Consider the following 21,615-nt stretch of genomic DNA (forward strand, 5'->3'; position numbering starts at 1 on the left):
CCAACAAAACACGGGTTCAGAAATTAGGAGGGTTAGGGCATTAAAGTTTGAGAATGACCCTGCAGAGAGGCCCAAATCCAACAGACAACATGGCGTAAACAAAATCAGGGCATAGACATAGGCACACAGCACATGTACAGCACTTGCTTGGACTTTCTTGGATGCTGTTTGGATGTTGTCAAGGCATTTTATCCTTTATAATCTGAGGTAAGCAAATAGAAACTTGTCCTGAAGCCCAAATTCACCAAATCTCTCGCAGGATGTACCACTAGGTGGTGGGTAGGCCTTATATTCATAGTTAAATTCATACTCTTCATGGTTATGATGAAATGTACAGTAAGATTGCAGAGTTTAAAAAAATGGGGTCTTCAGTTAAATAAACCACATGTACATGAAGACAGCATCATCAAACAAACTATTAAATGTGGCATTCCTGCATCTTCTTTGAAGACTCATAAATCAAATACAGTCAGCACACAGCTGTATCCAAATGAATACTACATCTTCCATTCTACATCTGTGTAAGGAAAGCACGTATGCTGTTCATTAGTGGATTGGGAGATTGAAGTGGCAATCATTGACCTGGCAATCATTTTTTAGAAGTCCTTTCTCGTTTATGAGCATCCCATGTTTAGGTGTGTGCTTTGACAACAGTTGTCAAACAGACCTCTTGTCTCTAATACACGTACACTGGGCTTTGGGTCTACCTCCTTTAACCACTAACAGCCTCTTTCAGCCAATGAGAAGCGACTTAGTCATTCCTCTCTTGCGTCAGGCCTTTTGGGTTTCTCTCTCACCTAATGCTTGTGGCTATTTTAGTGTATCTTTCCACCTAACAAAGAGTGCCTGTATTAAACTGCATGAGGGGCTATTTTACTACTACAACTCCCCCCGTCAGCTCCTAAAAGCTCATGGCCCCTTGTGTCTGTGCTAGAAGCGTTTGGCTTTCATGTGTTTCCATGAGGTACCTAGCACATTAAACCCAGACCTCTTGGTTCTTCCAATGCTTGTTTCTCGCCAATGCTTGTTTCTCTCGAAGCTGAGCTCTCAGCTTTAACCTGACATTTCTCACGTGGCTAATAAGTGTAATGCACTCTAGTATATCAGCCCCAGGCAACAATGCAGGATTAGCAGGTTTTGTGTTTGGCAACATGACAAATTCCTCCCGAGGGGCAACTGAGAATGTTACTTGGGGACTTTAATCTGCTTATGTACTCCCCGCCAGGTCTGCTGACACAGTGTCACTGCTGGGACACATTTTAGATATGATTTTTATTAAGCATATTACTGTATCTCAGGTTAGCCATGGACTCTGTCCAACCATTTGGGATTACTTTTCTCTATTAACACAATGGCCTAAAAGTCTGGGGCTGGCAAGCTACACAAATACTGCTTTAAAAGAAATTAAAAGGCCATTACTGCTTAGAAGCTGCTTACTACATCCGGATACTTGAGAAATGTCCCACGAGGGGGGATAAGACACTCTTGCTGGAGACTGGTGCTGAGATCTGCAAGGAAAGTAAAATAGCCTCCCAAAAAAATGATACGTTCTAACGACTACCTGTAAAAACACGTACATCGTGGTAAATAACATCAAAGCAAAAACAAACGTAATGTCAACCAATACTTTGAAAGTCAGTAAACACATTAAACAGGAGAGCTCAATACATTCAGGGCCCTATTTATGAGAAACTAACGCAACATGGGGCCACAAGTCATTATGCTGCGCCGCGTTCGTATCGAAGCACAGGAATGCGACATATTTACAACAATATGCCGTATCTCTGTGCTTTTCCCTGCGCTGGCGCACAAACGTCTGCCATGCACCGGTGCAGGCACCCTTGCTCCATGGTGCAAGAATGCCTGCGTTGTGGGGAGATTGTTTCTGTGTAGGAAGTGACACCTACCTTCCTTCACAAAACAATCAATTGAGGCGATTTCCTCTTCCAGCGCGTGCTATAGAATGCAGCACGCATTGAAAAAGGAGAAATGAAAGCATTATGGCTGAGATACCCGCCACCCCCTCTCAACACAAATCCCCAAGGATGGGAAACCGGAAACAATTCTGAAGTTTTTGGAAGTCGGGAGGGAGTGACCCTCCCGGCCGTATTTATTAAAATATGAAACAAAATTAAAACAAAATTAACAGTTTCATATTATGTACAATTTCATAACCACATTGCGATGTTTGGCTAACCTTAACATATTCTCTAATACAAAGGTCCTCCTAGCCGAACTAACATCCTACAAAACATTTACTTGAAATTTTGAAATTGTACATCCTAACGTTTAAGGGCCAACGGCAAGGTCGTAACCGGTGTCAAGATCCCTAACCCAGAAATATCCCTCTCACTTGTGAGGGGCGGCACAGAGGCGTACCTCAAGTGCAACTTACCAATTTCCCTTGACTTGACGGGGGCCCCAATAAAACTCGACGCCACTTAAAGGTCGTACGAGGACTCGTGTGAGGTATCTAGAAGGTAGCGTAGACCCCCCCCCCAAACCCCACACAACTTACCACATCTGCCGTCGCAGACGTCCTGGCCCCGGGAAATTCCCCAGGAGGGGGCTGTAACCCCTCCTACCCAGGAAGGGGTCTTGACCGCCTTTCCTTTCCTTTCGGCGACCCATCCTTAGAAGGGACCGCCTCCCCGTTGAGGGGCCAATGGCCACCTCCCCCGCGCGCTCCCATCCGTAATGGGTGACGCCCACTCATAGGGATCTTCCAATTAGTGCTCACCGATCATGACCTTACCGCCCGACCAAAATAAATACGACAATGCTAACTAAATTACAAATGACTAATTCTAAAAGACAGTAGCAACAACAACTTTATTAAATGCATGCTTACTCAGGGACACTAAAGCAGAATTACTTCATTTGCAAAACATAATACCAATCGACCATTCTTTATTGCATACTCAAAGTCATCACGATAATACGACAACCTGTAAACGAAAAATTCCGAATTAACATCAAACTTTATCCAAAAACAATCGCTGTCTTCAGGGGCTGGTGGGTGGGTCAAAATTGGCTCTTCATTCCGTCTCGAGCTCACGTGCAGCGAGGAGGTGCAGCTTCAGAGCACAGGAACAAGAGGATGCCTTCTGGTCTTACTTCTCCTTTTATCCGTCTTCAGGGCGGGCGTAAACCCGCCCCTGCCTGCCCAAGGGCGTGGCCAGCCGCGTTCGTGTCTAGGCCAACCCACTCTAGGGCGGGAAAAGGCGCGCCCCGGCTACGCCGCTTCGGGCATACCAGCCGAGACTCGCCTCCCGCCCAAGAAGGCTTCCCGGGGGGATCGTGGTACTCTGCCATACGTTCGGGGGGACCGAATGGTCGCCCCTTTCCATATGGCTGAGATACCCGCCACCCCCTCTCAACACAAATCCCCAAGGATGGGAAACCGGAAACAATTCTGAAGTTTTTGGAAGTCGGGAGGGAGTGACCCTCCCGGCCGTATTTATTAAAATATGAAACAAAATTAAAACAAAATTAACAGTTTCATATTATGTACAATTTCATAACCACATTGCGATGTTTGGCTAACCTTAACATATTCTCTAATACAAAGGTCCTCCTAGCCGAACTAACATCCTACAAAACATTTACTTGAAATTTTGAAATTGTACATCCTAACGTTTAAGGGCCAACGGCAAGGTCGTAACCGGTGTCAAGATCCCTAACCCAGAAATATCCCCCTCACTTGTGAGGGGCGGCACAGAGGCGTACCTCAAGTGCAACTTACCAATTTCCCTTGACTTGACGGGGGCCCCAATAAAACTCGACGCCACTTAAAGGTCGTACGAGGACTCGTGTGAGGTATCTAGAAGGTAGCGTAGACCCCCCCCCAAACCCCACACAACTTACCACATCTGCCGTCGCAGACGTCCTGGCCCCGGGAAATTCCCCAGGAGGGGGCTGTAACCCCTCCTACCCAGGAAGGGGTCTTGACCGCCTTTCCTTTCCTTTCGGCGACCCATCCTTAGAAGGGACCGCCTCCCCGTTGAGGGGCCAATGGCCACCTCCCCCGCGCGCTCCCATCCGTAATGGGTGACGCCCACTCATAGGGATCTTCCAATTAGTGCTCACCGATCATGACCTTACCGCCACAGGACCGGATAGTTGACCGGCTATCCGGACCCCCCACAACACTCCTACCTAAAGGTCATGTTTTAACGTTTTTAACCAAGCTATGAAGTCTCCTATGAGTAACTCATTCCCCACCCGAGACAGATGCACACCATCACTCAAATACATACTGTCCCCATTAATACAACCATGCGAAATAGAATGCAGTGTACTGGAACGGAACAACCTACTCACTTTGTTATTAATTTTCCTTACAGAATGATTCAAAGCTGACACAGAAAACGCCCCCCGCCACACTTTCCGTGGGATCATATGGGACCACGCAATCGTGCACCCTGGAACTCTCCTTGCTAACCAACTTACAGTGGAAAGCATTGCCTCAAGGAGTAGTCGTCTACCAGTGGTGACCAAATCATTGCCCCCAAGATGTACTATGACTACAGACGGCGGTGACCTCATCCGCCCTAGCAAACCCTCGAAAAACGATTGAAACTGGTCAATACAGAGACCGCCCCTCCCGTAGAAGGACACACTGTACCCGTATTCCCCAGCCACGTGAATCATGTCACCTGTCTTGAATACGTCCGCGGCACGCCTCACGTATGAGTGCCCACGACCCACACCTCCCTTTTCACAGCCGGTGATGTCTGACCGCTGGCCCGGTGTTGGGTCGACTGCATAGTCCGCCCCGCCTCGTAGGCTTGCGTAACTGAAAACCAAACAAACAAGAAGCATGAGTACATCATTACAGCTTCACAACATGTGCAAACGCACATACCTCTTATAACAATTGGAGGACCAACGCCCCACCCGTTTAACTTGTTCCACATTCAGACCCCTGGCTGTAGCCTCTGTAGCAGCCCCTATCCGAAAGGAATGGGTCCCAAACTCGCCCGGGTTCAAGCCCGCAGCTGTAATCGACATTGCAAGCACCCGCTGAAACTGAAACCTTGTCAGTGGGGTGGCGTCAGCGTGTCTCAACAAAGTCCCCCCCCATGATGCCACCCTTCGTGTTAAATAATCCTCTAAACACTTCACCGGGCACATGGAGGACCCGGGAATCCTGCGTATGATTATGCAGTCACCCATCCCACTCTGATCGGTCTTGGACCTCACAAACGAGACAGTCATTGTCTCCCCTCTGATCTGTACGTGTTCTGCGCACAGCCCTCCCGTCACATCCTGCTTGTTCCTCGCCACTAATTCGCTTACCCGCATAGCCCCATGAAATGCCAGCGTAAAAGCGGCCCGGAATAACACTGTCTCAAACTGAGATGAACAAGTTGCAGGGAGTCTGGATAATAACTGGGCCAACCTATCCAAACCTATCGGGCGCCTTTCGTCTACTCTGCGACCCTCAAGGCGTTGCCACCCACGTAGCGCTTTTTGTACAACGAAAGACGCTGTCGGGTCCTGGATCCCATGAGCCCTAGCAACAAAGGAAATGGCCGCCCGATGCCTCTGGGCCGTGGCCACCGATTTCCCAGCCAGATGTAAAGACATCAGAAAGTTCACTACCCATTCCTCCTGACCCCAAAGCTCCTCTCTAGCAGTCCCCAAGAAGGCAAAATAGGACCGGAACGCCCCTTCATATGCCTTCCTCGTCCTGGGTGCTAAACTCTCTCCCACGAGGTTACGAAGTTCGGGGCACCGAGAGACCAGAGAGCTTCGGGAAAGGGTGCCGGCTCTGGGTCCGCTGTGGGAAGAAAACCCCAGAAGGCCTGCATACGAAAACGAGAAAGGGCATCAGCCGCCTGGTTCATTACCCCAGGGACATGTCTTGCTTTGAATAGCACATTCAATTGCATACACAGTAATACGATTTCCTTGAGCAGCCTCAAAATCCATTTGCATCGTGCTGCCTGGCTATTGATACACTCAACCACGGTCATATTGTCAGACCAGAATACCACAGAGTGATCTCTGAACCCTTCAGGCCATGTTCTCAGGGCCACCAAAATGGGGAAAAGTTCCAGGAAAGCAATGTTACTTGTCAATCCACTGTCATGCCACCATGCCGGCCACTTTTGTGCAGACCAACGAGTGCCAAAAATGGCACCAAAACCTATGCTCCCAGCCGAATCTGTCCACAGCCCCAGCTCTTCAGAGGACACGGCCGGTTTGCTCCAGACGACTCGACCATTGAAATCCGCCAGAAATGCCAACCAAATGCGCATGTCCTGGCGGACCTCTGCCGAGAGCCTTGTGCGATGATGGCCCTCTTTCAGGCCGACCATGGCTTGAGCGATCGAGCGGGAAAAGGGGCGGGCCATTGGTATAACTCTCAGGGCAAAATTCAACTGTCCCACTAACTGCTGTAATTGATGCAGCTTAACCTTAGATTCACTTATACACATTTGCAGGGATGACCTGAACCTTAACACTTTGTCCCCTGGTAAACGGAAACAACCTTCTCCGGAGTCCAACTCGATCCCCAGAAACTCGAGGCAAGTCGAAGGACCAACAGTCTTACCTGGTGCCAATGGCACACCAAACTGATTCATTAAGACACAAAATGCAGACAAAGCCTGCCCACATTCCGGATCCCCGGCTGCCCCCAAGAACAAAAAATCATCGAGATAATGCATCACATGTTGGAAACCCGTCTTCTTTGTGAAGACCCATTGTAGGAAACTACTGAATTTCTCGAAATAGGCACAAGATATTGAGCACCCCATTGGCATACACCTATCCATGTAATAAAGACCCTGAAACATGAAACCTAGGAGACGCTGATCGTCTAGGTGTACCGGGAGCAACCGGAACGCTGACTCGATATCAGATTTTGCCATCAGCGCACCGGGCCCCAGGCGATTCAAAATGGCTACGGCCTCATCGAAGGATGCGTACCGCACCGAACACACTTCCGGGTCTATCGCTTCGTTTACGGAAGCACCACTCGGGGCTGATAAATTATGTATCAGCCGAAACTCCCCCGGGTCCTTCTTGGGGACCACCCCTAAAGGAGAACAAACAAAGTTAGCCACCGGGGGTACACTAAACGGACCGGCGACTCGACCTCGAGTAACCTCCTTCCGGATCTTTTCCTGTACCACGGTCGTATGCTGCAAGACCGATATCTGATTTTTACATTTCTCTATTCCTTGAAAGTCCCCCACTGGGATGCGGAAACCATATGCAAAACCGTTTCGTAAAACCCCAGCGGAAGTACGATCCGGGTATTCACTGAGCCAGGGAATCATTGCCAAGGTATCAATCGGGGTAGGTAAAGGCGCCCCTCGGACTATGTTAGACCTGTTTGGCGCTTCCCCTACCCCCGTTATCACCCGTTTTGGCTCTGCACGTGGACTCAGGATGGGATGATTGCCCACACCCACTACATTCGTGTCTAAATTTGCACGACCCCTGGGGCCTAGTACATTTACCTCTGTTAAAGTTCCAACAGACCCCCCTTTTACCTGTATTGCCGGTAGGCCTCGAGTGACTGTCGGTACCCGTACCTGATCGAAAGGGCGTCCCCGCATATTGGCGGGAGGGTTCGCCAACGCTACTCCCTACCAATGGCAATTTCAACATACCAGTATCCTCCATTTTGGACCAGGACACAGAATCATAACAATCCCAAGTTAAATTCTTATCGTGTTCCTTTGCCTTTCTGAACAGATTATCATAGCAGAACCAATGATTACCCTCGTGTGATACAGAGTATCCCATGATCCGTGACTGATAAATCGGCAATTCGGGTAACAATTCGGGCCTTCGTTCCCCCAAGATCGATGTAAATATCCCCCACGCTTTGCCCCAATTGCCAATGTTTTCATTTACCTTAAAGGCGGCCATCTTTGCGCGCCAAACACTCGGATGCATGAGGTCTTTCTGGCCCTTAACATGCTCCATCTCATAATGATCAGTAAGCAACGAGAAGATGTTTACATACTCCCCTGCCCATATTTTTTCCTTAATAGCTACAGGGACATGCTGACCCAACTTTTCCCTTCGAGAGGGTGCTGACTCATCCCTCGCAATCGGCAATGGCCGCTTACCTGAACCGGACACTGTCTCTGCGACCGAACCAGTCCCCTGTGACTTCTCTACTGCCGCAGCCGGCGTGGATACCTTCGCTGCTTCCCGAGTTTCACGCAGTTGCTTCATCAAGACCTGCGCGTCGGCAGCCGTGGCGCCCTCGCTACCTTTACCCAACCACGCTGCTAATTGTGCTGCCAGTTCGGGCGGCATATCTTCCCCGGACACGGGAGTGACCACTACGGGAATCGGGTTCCCTTCTTCCGGCACGGGGGTGGGTGCTTCGAGCGGGGTACTGGGACCCACGATGTCTCCCCCAGTTGCTCCCCTCCTGGGCCTCTTGCCTTTTCCTCCCGGGGCTGCTCCCGCCAAAGGACGTTTCGGCCCCCCTTCCTCGTTTTTATCCATTCGCCTCTTTAGGTCGGTCATCTCTTTCATGAGAACGCGCAGCATCTGGTCGGTAGTCATTCGCTTTCCCGCCTTCTTCGGCATTCTCCGACAGAGTATCTGAAAAACAAACAAGAACGATTACAACGCTCAAAATTGGCTCTTCGTTCCGTCTCGAGCTCACGTGCAGCGAGGAGGTGCAGCTTCAGAGCACAGGAACAAGAGGATGCCTTCTGGTCTTACTTCTCCTTTTATCCGTCTTCAGGGCGGGCGTAAACCCGCCCCTGCCTGCCCAAGGGCGTGGCCAGCCGCGTTCGTGTCTAGGCCAACCCACTCTAGGGCGGGAAAAGGCGCGCCCCGGCTACGCCGCTTCGGGCATACCAGCCGAGACTCGCCTCCCGCCCAAGATGGCTTCCCGGGGGGATCGTGGTACTCTGCCATACGTTCGGGGGGACCGAATGGTCGCCCCTTTCCATTCTCCTAGTTGCGCCTCGCTACGCCACCCCTGACGCATTTCCAGGTTTACGATTGCTCGTAAGTCTGGAAATGCATCAGTGGACATGGGTGTTGCATGGGAACAGCCACAATAACACCCATGTCACGCCCCTAACACACAAAGTGCTGCGTGAAAAGGGATAATATTTACAAGCACACATAAAGCCACGCAGGGTGGCTTTGCTTGTGCTGGGTAAATATCACGCAGCAGGTTGCGCCGCCGGTGCATCACACAACATGACGCACCGGCGGCGCAAAGGGCTTGTAAATAAGCCCCTCAAATTTAAACGTCTTTCACATATACCATTACCATTTTACAATACCTTAAACATCTGATGGAACCAATAAGCGGATTCTGTGTTTCAAAAAAGCGTATTGTTCATGGTACTCACTCAAGACAGGCCAGTTTTGAAGCGAAAAGAAAATGTGATGGGGGTTTCCATTGCAAAGGTGTTCAGGAATCTACTAGCCGCTTTCTGGATCTAGGCTTGGTCACAGCAAAACGCCTGATCCCCAAACGTTGGAAGTCACCAGTGACCCCACATGTAAAGGTATGGCGCCACCATTACTTAATTGGGCCAAGGCGGAAGGTGTGGCCTTACAAAGCGAGGACGTCTCGCGACTTCGCAAATTTCCATTAGCTGATAGTTGGGGGGCTATTGTGGCGGACCTTCAGGGTTTGGAAACACAACCTGGGGTTTCTGGGGAAAGGGAGGGAGACTACTGGGTCGCACGTTACAGCATGGCCATGTATTCATACATGTGGATTGGTGACCCACAATACCAGGTCAGCAAGTCAATACTTTAGCATTCATCACCTCAGCAGAGCAGATACGTCCTGTAGCAGCTCCTCGCAGCAGCAGGTCACAGGCAGTTTCACCTACCCGACCTTATATTAATTTGTCCTCCTTTGGTGGAACCCTCCTCTCATTGTTCAAACGTGTGACATGCCACGCAGTGACCAACCGTGATAAACCTAACGCAAGGACGTGCCTAGCTATGTTTGTTGTTGATGTGTACTATCCATTGTATACTTTTGGTTTTTTACATGCATATAACACTGAACATCTACTGATGCACTAATGTCACTGTCAATAGCTGACTAGAGTAATTAATGCTTGTGCTGATCTAGTAATTATGTGACTGTGTAATGCAAAATGGCAATAAAAAGGTTAAAAAAAAGGTGTTCAGGAACCTGCCCCAAACGTGACTGAAAGCGGAAATCACTGAAATCTTTTAATCAGTATTTTTTGTTTAATTTGTTCTTTAAAAGTGTTTTTTTCAAATACAGCCTTTAACTTCTACGGGGTTAATTCCCTTACCAAGTAGCAAATGCGATTGCTGTGTTGGGTCATTAGCTTAAACAGCAGTTTTATTTTAAGCTCAGTGATCTGTTAAAATGTATTTTCACATAGCAACATTTAACTCTTGTCTTTTATTTTATTTCAAGGTCCTTTTGACAAACATATTAACTATGTTATTTGGTAATTTACTTTTTAGTGTGGGTCCCATTAAGAAATAACACACTATTACTTCAGACTGTTTTCAAACAACATAGCTAAGCGCTTTTAAAAGTAAACTATTAGGAGACGTTGTTGTTTACAAAGGTGTCATTTACACACTATTCTTTACCTCTTGCAGACAATGGTAAGTAATTGATCCCATATACCTAGTATGGGCAGATCGCTAAAATCTAATATTAAGGGGGCATATTATCAAGGGGTTTATCTCCGCTTTTTTGGCCTTAAAAACCAAGAAAGCGGAGATAGAATTATCTCCCTATTACCTAGCTGTCGCTAACACCAGTTAGCGACAGCTAGTAGGAGATAGCGACCATCTTGGGCCCCGCTTTGCATGTCAGTGAAATTTATCACTAATGTCATGCAAAGTGGGCGTGCCAAGATGTTAGCGACTGGAAACAGTCGCTAACATCGCTATCTCCTATTACCAACTTTTGGAGATATTCGCGCTAAGCGCAAATATCTCCAAAAGCTAACACCTGCCCTGAGCAGTTCTTAGCCATGTTATCCAATGGGAGGTGGATAACATGGCTAAGAGCATTAGCTCGGTAATGCATGAATATCGCTGACTTTTCAGCGATATTCATGCATTTCGGCTCATTTTTATCGCTTAGGAGATAAACCTTGATAATAGCAAGGCTCCTAAGCGTTACAAATCGCCGCAGCTCGGCGATAAAAATATTGCCGCTAAGCCAACATAGCGATAATTATCGCTAGTTGTTGGTAATATGTCCCAAGTTTCTTAAAAAACATTGCAATAAGTTACAGGGAAAATAGTAAAAAAAAGTACTGGTATAGAAGAATACCAGAACAATAATTCCGCCATAATAAAACCAGCTCCAAAGAGACTAAAGCTAAAGGCTTTTTTAGTACACTCATGAGGTTATGAAAATGTGCCACCCAGCACTTACAAATATTTGAAGATACCTTTTACCTTTTAAAACACAATGTGCCAGAAAGAGTATCATAGTGGCTGTTGAGCTGGACTCTGGCCAAATCCATCACTATTCTCTGCGTGCTTCAATTATAATGCAGGCATCGAAATATGGTCGGATCATGTATCCTCACTTTCCTCAGGGTTTAGTTTTGATAATTGTCATGGTGTAAGAAAGCACATTACTTTTTACCCGTGTACAGCCTGATGTTAATGCAATATACAGGCCCGATATAGAGTTTGTCGGATGGATACGCCGTCACAAAGGAGACGGATATCCTGTTTGCCTTATTAAAAGGGCATTGCCGTTTGCCAAACACTAAATCAGGCCCAAAGCCTGTTAATGCTAACCCCTATGCATTCCAAGGAAATAGAACTCAGACTTAACATACGCATTTATCCCTGTGTCATCCGCGGCAAATTTAGCAATTCTCAACATTCTGGAGTTTTTCCCATGTTCCCGATTTTGTCTATGACATACAACTGAGACAGCCACCATGCAAGTCATTGATGACCTGCATGGCCTAGGTGATACAGGTGCAATAAAATAGCAAATTACTAATTTAGAGTCCTACAGAAATATGCCTTGTAGGATACACCATCTACCTCTGAATACAAGCTATAACCTGGTGCTTTTGTTATATCCCTATATGTCATATAAATATTAAAATCAACCATATCTAACTCTCCAGTCCAAACTCTCCTCCTCTTTTTTTCACTCCATGAAGTCTACCCTCCCTTTTTTCCCTTCTGCATTAATCAAAAGTAGTTTTCACTGGAAGGAGGTGGTTGTTCATTGCGTAAGGGGCAAAAATAACCTTCTAAGGGTGGAGTAGAGATATGCAAAAAAATAAGTAAATAAATATTATGACAATGACATGCAGATTTTAAGTAAGGCAGAAGATCCAAGGATTAGCATACTTCATTTCACTCTGAATGCATTACAGTTAACTGCAACTGAATGGATGCAAAACAGAGATTCTTTTTTTTGCCATTTTCAGCAGACCAATGTCCTTAAAAGATCTGTCAAAAATATTTCAACAAGAGATTTTGTCTGCCTACAAAGTAATGAATTTTGATTAAGCTATGTCTCTGGCTTCACACATTGATAATGGAGTGAAGAATGCTAGGGATCTGCTTTCAGGGGTGGAAAGAGCTATTCACATGATCCACAATGCTGTGCGCGCATCTAACTTATGGTCTGCATTACACCCAGAATGACTACTATACTAACACCCTTCATCTGAGCATTGCAAGAAAGCATATATGAATAGTGCCGACAAATGCAGGCCGCTGTCTGTCTAGGGGTCTAAGTAAACAGGGTCTCTTGTCAGATTGCACTGGTTCCCAGTTGAGGGCAGAGTGGAATGTCTTTAAGGACCAGCACATATTTATCTGTAGGGCAAGATTACATTTCACAAATGAACTTGCATTTTAAGATAAGACTTTAAGAACCTATGGTCTCACTTCACATCCTATCTATGCAGGATTACATTTCCCAAATGAACTTGAATTTTAGGATGTGGCATTAAGAACCTATGGTCTCAGTTCACATCCTATCTTTAAACAGGTTTGCAATCTGGAAGATTGAAAACCTAAACGTAAATACACACACTTACCTGTCAACATGTTGGCCCTCTTGATTTTCCCTACTCAGTATTCTGTACAAAAACCTTGCTACAGCAGATACCTTGTACATCTGGTGACACAGATGTGGAATTTCTACCCCGCATAACTATGAGTAGAATCGTTCTACACTGTCTATCTACACTGCTTTGAGAGGAATGTTCAGAATAATCTGGTGTTATTTGTGTCTTCCAGATGGCCAGCATTAAACAGAAAGGGTAATAGAGGTAACCATTATATAAAGCATGCTATATATTTCTGATATCACTTCACTTCTCTTTACTACTTCCTCTTGACAATTGCAAGAAATCAGAATAAGAACTGTATAAAAGAAACCATATTTTGTTTAAATGTTGTTTACCTGGAAGAGGAGAATCTGTCTGATGTTAAAGCATTTTGGAGATCATTTCACAAATATAACTGCAACATATGGGGATGCAAATGCCCAACCCAGAGGAGGGAAGGATTAGCATATTGATTGGGAGGGTAAAGACTGAAATTTCTGAGAAAACCTTTAACTATGTAATCCATATGCTAATCCTGATCATCTGATACGACCCAACCAGAAGGTTGACTGCAACAGGATCCTGCTGTACTCAGTTGCTTTGGGAGATGTGATTTCTCCTGGCTCAGAAGTGTTTGGATTTTTTTCATAATTTTAATGAAAGTCTAACTAAACTTTAAGAAGTGAGTTTTATTCTTATATTGCACTTTCCATAGAATAACGAAGCCAGTGGATGACTTCTTCAGTAAGGCAATACCTGGTGGCAGCCGTGGGTGCCTCTAATAGGTGGTGTCAGATTGCATTTAGAAGTATGAACTATTGGCACATTTTCACAGAATGAGGTGTCTAAGTTCACTCCTCCTGCAACTATTGCAATAGCCCTTAATATGAATACGGCAAACCATTGTTCTAGGTGTTTAATTTAAACATATACTTGAAGATCTGTCTAGCAAGGACTCATGCACTTTAAATAAATAGAAGCCGAACAGAAAGGGAGATATTTGGAGCTGTAGGTTTTAATCTGTTTGAACGAAGCCAACAACTTCAAGGGTCATTTTGATTCCAAGCATGGTGACAGAAAAAAAAACTAAAATACTGGTACTGAAAATGTCTGCAAACGCTGACAAGAGAGTAGAGGTTGGTATTAGCGGGGTAACAAAAAAGTTGTTAAAAGTGTAATATGCCTGGATGGGGGTTCACACACACTCCTTTGGCTATCCTCCTGAGGGTTTTGGATGACTCTGGGGGTGCCTGTACTGACAGAGCATTTCTAGGCACAGCTACTATAGCAGCTAAATGGAAAACGCCCACACCTCCTACTGTGGCACAGGGTCTGGATTGGTGTGCGATGCAGGAGAAACCTGTATATGAGGCAAGAGGTTACCCGACCAAACACGAACGAGTATAAGGTAAAATAGCTGTGTCAACTGGGTGGATGGAAGTGGCACAGTGATTTTTATGCCTCCCTATTGTCACTTTTTCAACTGTAACTGTCACCAATATATAATAGATGCTGCCTACTTGTCACGTGTGACATCCGATTTTGTGGTGTTCCCTATCAAATTCTGAGTTTGTTGTACTATGGTTAATAAAATCAATAAAGTTGGTATGCACAGGAACCAGGGTTGGACTGAGACAGAATACAGATCTGTGCAGCAAAGTAAAAGTTGAGAGGCGGTAACCCATCTTCTAATGGCATGCCTCATAAGTTGAGTGACAACCTCCTTGCTTCCCTCTTTATTGGACTGAAGAACTTAAACACACCAAGATCACTGCTATTCTAAATTAACCCTTGTCAGGCCCAAACAATGTTTCAACTTACTGCCCTATCTCAGACTTATTTTGTATTGTAATAGCACCTGAAACAGTAGTCATTCATCTTCCTGCAATCAAATGCCCTTCTCAGTGACTTTCATTCAGGGACCAGATGCCTCAAGGGTACAGTCTCAACACTGCTAAATATCAAGTAAGACCTACACAGTAATCAGGACCATGCCATGCTGTATGCCTTTATTTTATTAGAAATCTCATTTGTGTTTCAACACCATCAACCACAGGGTGCTTCTCAAGCAGACTGTCCCATTTGGCGGGCATCAGCATTATGCCATTTATTGTGTTTTTGTAAAGCACAGAAAAACACTTTGCAGCAGCCTCACAGTGACTTGGATCAGATGCACAGAAGACTGAAAATAGATTAGGATCTGGATAATAACTTAATAACTACACATATCTTGAGTGGTATTATCAATTGAAGGAATTCATCAACACTGTATGCAGATAGAAATGTGATAAATACTTGTTTTAAAAGATGAGATGCTGACGTAATGTAGATAAATTTTGGTATTTATTGTAGTCAAAAGGGCAACGGCCTGTGAGGAGACCCGGCACCTCCAGCAACTGCCTGTCCTCTTCCCCTGTGTTTCCGCAACCTAGAGCCCAGTGGCGAGGACGCTTGGAATGCGTGTGAAGTTGCAAGGAGTAAGATGTAACAACTTGGTGAAGAGTCTGTAAGACAAATGAGTTTTCAGAAATCTACATTTGAGAAAGATTGAGTCAATGTGTAAAGATAGTGATAGACAGGTTTCCAGAGTGGAGCCTAGCACATCGGAGGCCATTCCTCTGAATTTCTTGTAACAACTCGGAGGGGTGAACAGTAAGTTACGCGTGGAAGATATAAAACACCTGGTGGAGTTATTAGAGTACTAACAACTTTGACAGGTAATTTGGAGAGTGACCATGCTTGACTTTCTAAGGCAATGGAAGGCCTTTACAGAGACCTAGTGGAGGGCCTTCTTTATAGGGATGATATATATACATTTATTCTTTGCAGCTTTATATAGCGCAAACTCGGCCCAAAGGTATCAGAGAACTTTACATGAGCACCAGATGCATTAGAGACGGACACATTCTTTTTTAGTCCTGGTGAGATTAAGGGATTATCCCAGAATCAAGGGATATTTGGGCCTCCCGCCAGACTCAAATCTAGTTCCCCAGCTTCAAAGTCGGCCGCTTGATCCGTTTAGCCACATCCTCTTCTCCATGGTCATATTTTTCTAGGCCAGATAGGAGATAAGCAGGATAGCGCTTGACTCTTTGGAGTTTGGATATTCCTTTGTTAGTGAGTCCACTGTCGATGCTATTGCAATATTGAAGGTAAGATAATTTATAGAAGATGGTTGATAAAGAGCTGCAAAACATTTCTCTTCCCCTAAACATTAGATAGTATTTTTATAACTGTTTAAACACTTTGGCTCTGCAAGGAAGAAAATAGATAACAAACATGTAGGCATTTGTCTGCCTGGCTTGGTAAGTCCTCCTCTACTGTGTCAGCAAACAGATACAGCACTGCAAGACAGAACCGGCCAGACGGTCAACACGACTGCCTCATACCTATACAGAATTCGCCCTGCACAGGCAGACGACCATGATCCATTAGCCCAACGTTGCTCAGATGCATTGCACTAGACAGAGGGATCTTCACAGAGCCATATCTACTCAAACATTGTTCTGCTGCTCTGTTCCGTGATGAGGTTCGACACGGCTTCTGTTTGCACGCACTTTATTGTAAAAAATGGAATACAAGAGTAACTGTTCAAGGGAAGGAGTGCAGCCACTCAACCAAATCAAAATTGCATCGCAACTCATCGCCTCAGAGCTTGCACCCCAAGGACTTAAGATTAAACTTTCTAAAGGAGACGTCATAGCGGAGACTGCTAAACAACACAACCTCAAGTGGAATGATTCAAATGCAATTATGAACAATATTGATGAATGAAAGAAGGGACAAATGAACTATATTACTCGAACAGTTCGTTTTTTTGTTAAAGTTTTCCAAAGAAGGGGCACTGGTCTAATGGGGAATTTTATGTTTCACATTTTGGTAATATGTTGTTTTCGGATTTTGATGACTTAAAAGGGATGTTTCATTTAATAGCAGCACATTTTCTTCAATAGAAAAAGGGCACTATGGGAGATGAAGTTCATTGACATAGGGTATGTCCAAACTACGAGTGGGGGTGGCGGCTTGTAGCTAGACCGCTCACAGGTGTGTGATCTTTTCCCTTTAAATAACGGTACGAGCGTGAGAGCAATTTTACTACAATGAAGTGAAGTGAGGTCCTGCTGCCGTTCGCAGCGTTTAAAAAGGTAAATTTTGAGAGAAGGGTGATCCGGAGCTTAACGGGAATTGTCGAGCAGGGAGTGAGCTATATTGTACCACACAGACAGAGCCATATGCCGATTGACCTTTTGGGAAAGAGGAGGTTTCGAAAACAGAGGGAAGGGCACGGGTGAGGGGAGAGTTAAAGTCATTAGTTTTAGTTACGAATAATGTCGAGTGGTTAGCTTAACTGTTTCTTTATCTCATTTTCAGTTAAACCCCTGACGAATAATTTTACAATTCGAAATGCATTGGGAGCACTTTGATGTCATTTTAACGCTGTTGAAAAATGTTTGTCTTCACATGCCCTCGTAAAAGCCCATAACGGCAACGTGTGGTACTTGAAAATGATGAATAAATAATTCAATGTACAAACATGATGTCTCCGCAGTGACGTAATTAAGGAAGATACACGATTCAAGATTTTGGATAAATGTTTATAACCAGGTTACAAAGAAGTAATTATCAAGGAAGAGTCTTACTAAGGAATGATTTCCCAAATCGCAGTGCTACAGACGGGCGCAGGAGAGTAGTGCCCTATTTGAAACGTTCTTAACTTAGCCGTGATGAGGTTCGACGCAGCTTCTGTTTGCACGCACTTTATTGTAAAAAATGGAATACAAGAGTAACTGTTCAAGGGAAGGAGTGCAGCCACTCAACCAAATCAAAACTGTTCCCTAGCTCTGACACACAAACAGGCTCTCTAGTACCGCACACCCAGATTTTCACCATTGTTCTAGCAAAGGTTTTGTACAGTAAGGGTACACTTCCAGTGCAAAATACTACGCACAGATAAAGTTCAGAATGTTTCACAAATTGAATTTGTGATGTGTAATACAGCACTCATGCAATGTTTAAAAAGTTGGAGGAATTAAAAGTTTCCAATAACTGAATCCCTGCCTTGAAGAGGCATTATTTTTTGCTGAAGCAAGTCAGCAAATTTTAGTAGATAGGGCTTTGTGTCAAAAACCATTGGTTGTAGCATTGGAACCCTCATGTACCACTCAGAGGATGCTCCCTTGAGGCAAAGTAGTACAAAGGAGCACAAATTACTATTTGTGTTAGTCTGTAGGCTAATATCTTCTTTGCCACTACAAAATAAATAGTTTATCATACCTTTTCACCAGTTGCATCAGTTTTTGTAATTTTGTACCAGCGCAAGACCTTCAACCCGTTGACTGCAGCGCAAATTCCGCTGCGGTGCGGGCGAAATAATGAGCGGGCAGGGTTCGAATGGCCCCTGGCCATCCTCCGCACACACCCACTGTGAAGTCAGATGGCCGGGGGCTGTCCAACGCATGGAACGGGTTAATAGTCTTCCTCTGCAATGTGGCTGTTTCCCTTTTTAGCTATAATAGATTAATGTCTGGATTAAGTGGATTATCTGAGTGGAACAACAGACAAACACAAAATGGAGTAGATCTTAATAAAATACGGGCAATTAGAAGAAACACACATGTCTTCTTAAGCTATAGTTTTAGAAGATGTAAGTGTTCCCAGAACAAATTTATCATCATTATGACACCTACTGAAATTTAAATTCTGTTGCAAACTGGGACTTGCGCCTAACTCATGATTTAAACTTTCATGGTAACCCATGAGCTTTTTCCCCATATGATATCCACCAGGTTTAACGGCCTGGATGAATTTCTGCAGGAAAAACATTTTCACTTTTAGTATTAACCACTATTACAAGGACCACAGCGTTTGTTTTTGGCGGTGAACTTTCACATGAGAAAAGTTTCCCTTGTTATAGGGTTGGCAGATTGATCTTGGAGTTATTGGATCATATATCGTAGATATCACTTATTTTGAGAGTACATAATATCTTCTGTTAAGAAATTGGAATTTTAAGGTATGGTAAGTTTGGAATGATTACAGTGATCTGAAGTTATCAGTTATTGATATTTACGTATTTGGAATGACAATTTTTTTTGCAAAAAAGAGGTCAGGAAGATTGAACATCATCAGCCCTGAAGAATTGATGGTGTGGCAAAGCACATGTTGGCTGTTTCAATTGTTGATGTACAAATAGAATAAAACCATACATTGAATGGAAGCAAATAGTTCGTCTTTGCAAGTTTGTCCTCGGATCATACTTCTGTGGGTTCACATTACTTAACTCCACATACATGCGACTATTAAGGAATTTTTAAGGTATGTGGATGTGGAGTTCAGAATAGTAAATCCTCAATATTTTGGTCATAATATTTTGGTAGCAAAGTGTTCATGTAGTCAATATTTCGATATGCAAACTTTAAATATATGTCTAAAAGTAAGTGATAATGCTGGCACTACTGCAAAGATCATGGAACAAAGTGAACATACTGAATGTAACAAAGGAAGGCCATTGGAATATGATAACATTGCCTAGTGTATGTAATGACATGAAACAGGACTAACTTTCAATCAAGATATGTTGTGGGCAAAGAAGGCAGGAATTGGTGTTAAGAGGTTGATTTTGAAAATCAACGCCTTTTTAAAAAACCTAGTAAGTGAACAGTGGATGTTTGAAATGGAAAACAATTAACCAACATGGAATGAGTTAAGTTCAAAGCTGGAGAAAAAGGAATATTTTTTAATGCTATACGAAATATCCACCTGCAGATATACAAAGAACCTAATTATATAGTTCAGTGTCTTAGATTTTCACTAGTTGCACACCTAAATGCAGCTTCTTCCCACCTCTTACTCCCGCCTTCGACTCCAACACTATAACATCTCTACCCAAGGTTTCACCATCAGATACCAGCGTACGCTGTTATTGGTTCTTGTTGCTAACTCTTATGCTTGTACACTGACTCCCTAACCAATGTATTGGTGACTTACTTTTTACAGGTACGCCTGTCTGAGTCCTACTCTGTTTCTGTCTGACAGTCCCTCTTGCAGCGCCTTGACGCCTCTGGGCTAAAATTATTGTGCTTTAGAAAGTTAATATTCATTCATTCATTCATACTTGTAGCACTTCACTAAAAAAAACAAATCAAATAAAAAAAAATATGACTTTCAACTATATAGAGAACAGATACAGTCTGTATGTTTGAATTACTATCCGCCTTCGATCTTAATAAAGGCGAAAGGAGAACCTGTGAAAGGAGGGAATGCTGGTGGAACACGTATTAATTTTTTTAGCTACTGGTAAATGCAGATATACATAGTCTCTGGTTGTTCTAATATTTTCTTCCACGTTAAATATGCATTGCTGAATTTGAGCACAGGTCTAGGTAATTCATGCATCCTTTATAGTACACATTCCACATCCACTGGCAAGGTATACAAATGCAAACACTTACCCCTTCTGCTTTTTCTTCTGTATTTGCCAGCATCTCCTGAAGAGCCCGCACTGATAATGACTGCTCCAGCACAAAGGTGCAGATGGAGAGGTCAGGAGGGACATTCTATTGAAGAAAGCAAATGAAATCATTTTAATGGAAAGATATGTTTTTGCTGTAAACCACACACAGTCATTGATTGAAGCATCTCTCCTGTCTATGCTCATGCAACTGAAGTAAGATGACACAAATCGCAATGCGTTATTTAATATTTATGAAGCCTGCAGCCCACAAAGAGGATGCAGGCAACCACAGACCTTGCTCCAGTACGTATGGCTTGGTATTTATATAGCGCAAACCTATCTGTGAAGCAACAGAGCACTGTATATTACATGTTGCCCATCCGCGCTGGTATCAACCCATAGCATTTTACAGGTGTCAACTACTAATAAGCATTGGCAAAGCCAATATGTCTCACCTATGCAATATCTTTGGGCTTTGTCAATGTTTTTTTAGACATGTTGAACAGAAGCGCAGTCCGCGCTGCTGTGTAATATGTTAAAAAAAAGCAGGGGGAGCAACATGAGGGAGGCATGGGGATCAGGGAGAGAGCATCAGATGGGGACAGCAACACGGAGAAGGGATGGGGGTATGGGAACAAAGAAATTGTTCCTCAATCCCCGCACAAGCAGCTGATGGACCCTGATTAAGTTAAATGAATCTGTCATTGACCCATGCTCCACAGAAAGAACTGGAAGTGACTCAGCATGCATCGGCCATTTAGGAGGCAGCAAAGAAGAGTAGTACTGAAGTCAACAAATGGTCAGTAGTAGGCAGGCTTCAAGCCCTTTACTGTAAACAATAACATCTAGCAAGCAAGAGAGCAAGTAGTGCATGCACTGTCACAGGCTTGACCGAAAAAGTTCACACACAGACGCACACGCACACACACACACACACACACACACACTCACCAAGTCTTTTATTTACTTTTCTATATGCCCTCTCTCTGCCCTCCAACGATCAGAGAGGGGCAGAAAATAGGCAGGGCACCAAAATAAAAGTGGCCCCATTTGTGAATCAGATCGCAACAAAAATCTACCACATATGCATATTGGGGCAGCTAAACAGGTGTTTTGCAATGT

At 44.4% G+C, this 21,615-nt stretch overlaps 1 protein-coding gene across 1 annotated transcript in view; it reads right to left on the reverse strand.

The window, feature by feature from the left end:
* The window catches only part of RYR2 (ryanodine receptor 2), a 3,481,211-nt gene that overhangs the window by 3,350,475 nt on the left and 109,121 nt on the right, over positions 1 to 21,615 (reverse strand). Inside the window, exon 3 of the mRNA XM_086925791.1 lies at positions 20,486 to 20,596. Within this exon, the coding sequence (XP_086781917.1) occupies positions 20,486 to 20,596 (111 nt within the window). The remainder of the gene's footprint in view (positions 1 to 20,485; positions 20,597 to 21,615) is intronic.

The sequence above is a fragment of the Lissotriton vulgaris genome, chromosome 6, assembly GCF_964263255.1.
Source record: "Lissotriton vulgaris chromosome 6, aLisVul1.2, whole genome shotgun sequence".
Lineage (NCBI taxonomy): Eukaryota > Metazoa > Chordata > Amphibia > Caudata > Salamandridae > Lissotriton > Lissotriton vulgaris.